At 47.8% G+C, this 6,299-nt stretch overlaps 1 protein-coding gene across 1 annotated transcript; it reads right to left on the reverse strand.

Annotated features, from left to right (window-relative positions):
- Window positions 1–2,597: 2,597 nt before the first annotated feature.
- On the reverse strand, window positions 2,598–3,955 carry LOC116861232 (ectodysplasin-A-like). The gene is made up of 2 exons (XM_032847775.1): window positions 3,259–3,955; window positions 2,598–2,770 (listed from the first exon to the last, which is right to left on the reverse strand). Exons 1-2 carry the CDS (start codon window positions 3,655–3,657, stop codon window positions 2,657–2,659), a joined length of 513 nt encoding a protein of 170 aa, XP_032703666.1. The 5' UTR covers window positions 3,658–3,955; the 3' UTR covers window positions 2,598–2,656.
- Between the last annotated feature and the right edge of the window lie 2,344 nt (window positions 3,956–6,299).

Below are 6,299 nucleotides of genomic sequence, written 5' to 3' on the forward strand. Positions count from 1 at the left end.
GTTTTTCTTGAGAAGCAGGTGCCAGAATTTCCTACATGATTATGGATGCAAATCCACTTTTGGTCTTTTAGGTGGAAAAGATAAGGGTTTTGTTTTGTCATCATTTTCAACATCCTTCCTGCTGATGTCTACCATATTATTGGCTTTGAGGACCACAATCACAACTGGGCCAAGTTCTTCAGAGAATGATCAATAGTGATTTTCATTTTTTACTCTAACAATCATATTGTGTACTGTCTGACTCAGAAGTTGGTGAGATGTCCCTAGGTCTTCTTCAGTGAGTAGCTGGATGAACCTACAGGTTACTCCTCAGCTACTCCAGCTGAAGGATACCGTTATGATTCCAAAAAGTCTGAGGGGACCCTCTCACTCTTTTTCATTAGCAGTGTCCCCACTGGGGAGGCTTTTCTAACAATCCCCTGGGAGAACTTGGCTGATATGTCTGCTATGTATCCCGACTGCCCTAATTTCCTCTGTATCTTGTTTTAAATGTTTTTAAATTGAGAGCTATAGATGAACCTCCTCAGTGATTTCTAGATCCCTTTCTTGAGTCATAACTGAGCCCATCTTCTCATAAACATGGATAGGTTTGTATGACCTTATAAAATGAAGTGCCTCTGTTTTTGCCCACTTGGTCTGAGATCTTTCTGCAATTTATTTTCATTAGTTTGTCTTTACTCCTTGCAAATAAACTGGTGAGAAACCTGAATGTTCTGCCCACTGAAGGGTGTATATTTTTATCTTTCTTCCTCTCCATCTAAGAGCTGCTGTAACAGCAATTGTTCATGTTGAAAAACTAAAATATAAAAATGTGACCTACGTGGCCAAATCCCACAAGGCTGTTTACTTCCTTGTTTATGAATCAGAATCTGTCAGCACAACTTAGAATCTTGACTGTCAGCAGATACTGCAATTAAATGTCCCTGAAAAGCCAGCAGAGGGTGCACCAGGGCCCTAGAAATTTTACCCAAGATGTAGCAGTATCAATTTAACTCTAATAGCCAATCAACTTTTCCTTTTTTGTGTGTGTGTGGGGGGGGTTGGGGAATGGGAGGTATACTAAAACTAATATCCTCAAGAGAAACATAATTTGAATCTGGGCTAAAATTCCTTTAAAGTATACTTCAATTCTTCTGAAAGTCATCTTCAGGAAGAGTATGGAAAACACGTTAAACTTTGGCTAAAATACATGTGGAGTAAAAGAAACTGATGCAAATCTGAGCCCTCTACATTGCAAGAATTGTACTATGGAGCTCCATCCCTCTTTCTCCCAAGAGGCTTCCAGAGATGTATGCTACAGGGAAACAAACGAACTTTCTTGAACTGGGAATCAAGAGACCAACTTCCCTTTTACCGTTGACCATAGCTGTAGGGTCAAATCATTGTATGGTCAAATCATTTGACCTTGGACAAATCATTCCCCCCTACCTCAGGGCCTCTGTGCTATCTAAGGGTATCAAACAAAATGGACTCATATGGCCCCTCACAATTCTAAAAATCCGAGACTCCAACTGATGCTAGCAAATGTAAAGAGCCAGTATGCTTGTTGCCGCTGCTCCAAAATATTAAAACACAAGGACAGAAAATGGGGAGCTGTATTTAAATCTAGACAGAACTATTCGAAGTGCCATGCAAACACCAGGCAACTAAATGCCACTCTAGACCTCTGAGAGTCCCACAGCATCACAGAAGCCCTAGGGTGCAGCTGTCCTGCTAATCCTCACTCTATAAACATAGGTCTGTCCACCCTAAATAACAAAAAACTTTGGCTACCATTTGACTAAGGAAGTTCAATTACTTCATCTTTTCACAGAATATCAATGTTCAGCTGCTAAGTATTTCTACTGGGCACTGTGGGGGCGGGGGTGGATAGATAAAGGGAGCCAAAATCCTAGTTAATTATCATTTAGCTACAGTGTTTAAAGTTTCAAGTATGAGAAGCATGTCTACTGATTCTCTTCTTTGATAAGCTGTTATATAAGTTGGGAGTATGCTAGCAAGACATTTTTCGGCTCAGGGTAACTTTACAATGCACAATGATGAAGATATGTCAGTCCCAACATTACAGTTTTGTCATGAATGTGACGCCAGCTTAGGATGGGTGGTCAAAGAGCACAAATGATGTTTAGAGCATCACAATGACGACTCTGAATGTGGTAGTAAATACAGAAATCCTGGGCCCCTCATTCCAAGAAACTTATGTGCACAACTTGCCCTCTTCCCCAAAAGGAACAAATTCACTATTAGTCTCCTAACCTCCTCAAAAGGATTCCTGGATGCTTGCCTCTCTTAAATTTCACAGGACAAAATGTGGTAGTTAAGAGAATACTTATTTTAAGTTCACTAAATTTAGTTGAATAAAGGGCTGAACAAGTGGAAGACAACTACCAAAGCTAATGGTTTGCTAAGAAGGGCACAAATACCATAAAGATTGCAAAACAAACACACAAAACAAAACTGCTCGTGAAAGGTTACTCTTGAGTAATTAATTAATTATTCCATCAGTAGATTCCTGTTCTCAAACTAGCAGTAGTGGATAGACTTCACACTCACCCTATCTACCCCCAAAAAAGAGAACCGGCATGCAAAGGGTGAGTTTATTTCCATAGATTTTTTAAATTGCTGCTCAGAAGTTGTCTAGCAAGACGGCATATTTCTACCAGAATTCCACAGGGGCGCTGATCCTCACTAGAACACGGAGGACAATCAGTCTCAAATTGCAGGTAAGTGCTAACAAGCCCACCTTCTGGTCAGCGCACAAGGACCCGCGCTGAAAATACGATTAAAAGTTGTTTCAACTGTGGAGCAGTGATTACAGCTGTTTACAGCTCCCACTCCAAAGGAGAGCCTGCTCGTGCTGGCATCAGCTCTGGACACGAAAAAACAAGCACCGCGGGCAGAGAATCTCACCAGTAGCAGAAGGGCCAAGCTGCTGCCGTTAGTCCGCCAGAGGGGCAGCACCCGCACCTCCGCGGCCGGGAGAGCCGCCAACTTTCCCCGAAGGCAGCCCGTAGCTGGGGGCGGCGGGCGCCGGCCAGGGTTCCCAAGTGCAGGGGTCCGGAGGGAGTCTGGGTGAGCTAGACCAGGACAACCTGCCCCGGGGCAACCTCTCCCGGCTCGTCTGCCCCTTCCCTGGTCCGGCCCTGCAACTTGGCTGGAGGTGGCAGAATCCTCCCCAGGGCGCTGTCGGGGAGGGCCCCCGCCCTGCCCACAAGGGGAAGGGGCCTCCGCCGCCGCCGCCCCTCCTAGGTGACTCACCTGGTGCCCGTCCTGGGAGTGTGGGGGGAGTGTGGTTTCTCCCGGTTCCAGCGGCGGCTGCTGCTGCTGAGGTGATGGCTGCCTGAAGTGGCGGGTGATGGGACCGTCAGGGTCAAGGCCACCGGGGCTGCTCAGGGTGCCAGAGGTGCCAGGGGTGCTGGGGCCAAGGCGGGACTCGGCTCCCCGTTCCCGCCGCAACTCGGACCGCAACTCTAGGTAGCAGCATAACGTCAGCAGGTGGAGGGCCAGCGAGAGGCCAAAGAAACCCAGGAAGAGCCGGCAGCTGTTCCCTTCGCCCGCCCGGGCAGGGGCCCCGCGACAGCCGCAGCCCTTGCTCCCCCGCTCCCGCGGCGCTGCCGTGGGCAGAGGTTCCCTGCGCTCTACCTCTGGGTAGCCCATGGCCTCCGGAGACACCCACTCTCTGAGGCCCTGGAGCCGCAGCGTCTGCCTCAGCCGTTCAGGACCCCTGACAGGCGGCTACTGCCCTGCCATCGGCTGGGGGCTGCAGGGACCCGTTCCAGAGCAACGGAGGCTGGGCGGAACAGAGCAGAGAGCTGCCGCATGTGCAGCTCCACTCCGAGGGGTGGGAAAGGGAGGAGGAGGGGCGGGAGAGAGGGGCGGCTCGGCCCGCGGGGAGAATGAGGGAGGTGGCCCAGGCCGACCCCGCCCCATCCCCCAAGAGGCTGCCTGGGCGCCCAACCACCGGCCCGCCAAGCCTTGGCGCCCCGCCCCCTGCCATTCCACCCTGGGCCCCCAGCCACGGGGCGGGGCCTTGGGGGCGTGTGGGTTCGCTTCTGCCTGACTGCCCCACCCAGTTCTTCCCGCTTGCGCCTGTCCCAGTTGGTGACCGCCGCTGTCGTTCATCTCTGGACTCCGCCCCAACTTAACCCTATAGCGCCTTATGGTGGGGGGGGAGGTAGGAGAAGGCGAGGAGGGGGGAGGCCGACAAGAATTTGGGAACCTTGGAAAGAAACTGGAGCAAAGAAAAGGAAACAGAAACTAGAATTAATAGAAATGTTTGCAATTAACTGCAGTTGTTAATAAGATCATCCAGTACTTATCTGTTGCTTTCAATCTTCAAAGAGTTTAACAGACGTTAAACTAATTAAAACAGTTCTTGGTTTGGAATGAAACCATGCCTGCTGTGTTTGCAATCCTGTGGCGCGCCAAAAGAAAAAGGAGACCCAGAAGCCTGGGAGCCAAAGGGAGTGAGATTGGGATGGGACTGAAGCAGCCCCACTCCTAGGGTGAATCTGGGGCCTCAATCTAAGAGGCCAAGAAGTGCACCTATGCCAAGTGGAACTGAAGTGATGTTGTCCCACGCAGGTTCGAACAGTGCCCTGAGATTTCTTGATATATTAATAAATTCAACAAATATGTGTGGGTCCCTTCGCAATGCCTCAAGTATTGTAGAAGATAATCCACAGCCAGTGGAGTTTCTCTTCTGCCTCAGCAACAGGAGTTTTGAGTGAAGAATATGTGCCTTCAATGCACAACTGGGGAAACCGAGGCCCAGGTGAGGTGCATTTTTACAAGGGTGGTCCACAGAACAGCCAGGCAATATTGGCATCTCTATTTGCAGGCAACTGTTCTGGCCTCTCCACCCCTCCCCTCCTCTCCCTGGAGTAGTCCCTGGGGGAAGTTCAACAAGTCAGCCAAATGTTCCAGATGTACACTGCTGCAACTGCAGCATCTTCAACAGCTGAACCAATGAGAAAATAGTTCAGAGCAAAAACCAAAAAAAAAAAAAAAAAGCAAAAACCAAAAACCAAAAAAAAAGGCAAATGTCAGAACAATACACCCTGAAATGAAGGATGGAAAGGATTAGTTGAGTCACAATGACAAGAGTTACTAGTCTGAGATTATAGAGAGCTAAATGACCATAGCAGGGGAAATCTGTATGCTTCTTGGTCACTGTGTACTCCTATTCCCATGTTATGAATAATTAGCAGTTTTATTGACTTGTCAAGGGTAGGCCTGAGACCTAGGCTAAGGGGAAAGAAGAAAAATAGGGAGATATAGAAAAGAAGACAAAAGCAGAGAAATAAACAAAAGCAAAGCACCCAGTGGAAAGGCCAGTCTAAAAACTACAGAGGTCATAAAACCTTAAATATATTAGGCATGGCCAACTTTTCTTCCAGACACTTTGTGAATGATCTCAGTGCTTCACAAAGATCTATTTATCCCCTCACTGGCCCTTACCCATGAAGCATAAAGCTTACAAAGAATATCATCATGCAGATAAGAAAATGTAAAAGGGCACTTACCAGCTAAGCTAATCTGAAGTCCTGCCTGTTCCATCTGGGAGTTCTAGGTGCTTAATCGACTGAGCCACCCAGGCACCCTAGGAATTCTACGTGCTAGGGGGAACTACAAAGCTGATTTACCTTCATTATCACAGTCTAGGATTTTTTTAAAAAAGATTTTATTTATCCACTTGAGACAGAAATATACAGAGAGAGAGAGAGAGAGAGCATGCACCAGCATGAGAAGGGGGAGTGGCAGTGGAGAGGGAGAGGGACAAGTCAACCCTTCACTGAGCCGGAAGCCAGATCCCAGAACCCGGATCATGACCTGAGCCCAAGACAAAGTCTAACCATCTGAGCCACCTAGATGCCCCTCACAGCCTAGGATTATTAGAATGTTAAACTAGAAGTCAGTAGACCTCACCTTACCACTGATTTGCTCGGTCACTCTGATTAAGTCACTGTGCTTTTTGGCCAGAAACATTAGTTTCCCCAACTGTAGCACTTTAACAGCTAAGATATTGTGTTTTATCTGTGTTATCACTGGCTATGTTGATTTGGTTGTATACACAGTTCAAAGAGACTGCCCCTGGTTTCCTTAAAGTGAAAAGGGAACAACTTAACAGCCATCTCCTGGTGGTGGTGCTTGAGGGCCTTAATGATCCCAGCTTATGCTCTTCTACTAGGTTTTTAACAGCCTGACTGAGACCTTGGGTTGCACCATTGCTCTCAGAAGACCTACGAGTTGCATCTGACCTAGAATCTCACTCTGGTTCCCCAGAGGAAGAACATGTC

Source organism: Lontra canadensis, unplaced genomic scaffold (genome assembly GCF_010015895.1).
Source record: "Lontra canadensis isolate GAN:19392208 unplaced genomic scaffold, GSC_riverotter_1.0 scaffold193, whole genome shotgun sequence".
NCBI lineage: Eukaryota > Metazoa > Chordata > Mammalia > Carnivora > Mustelidae > Lontra > Lontra canadensis.

Excerpts from the sequence above, each read along its gene's own strand:
- LOC116861232 (XM_032847775.1), bottom strand. The coding sequence starts at position 3,657 with ATGGGCTACCCAGAGGTAGAGCGCAGGGAACCTCTGCCCACGGCAGCG. Across the intron at positions 2,771-3,258 it reads ACTCCCAGGACGGGCACCAG|CGCGGGTCCTTGTGCGCTGA; the intron begins GTGAGTCACCTA and ends TCGTATTTTCAG.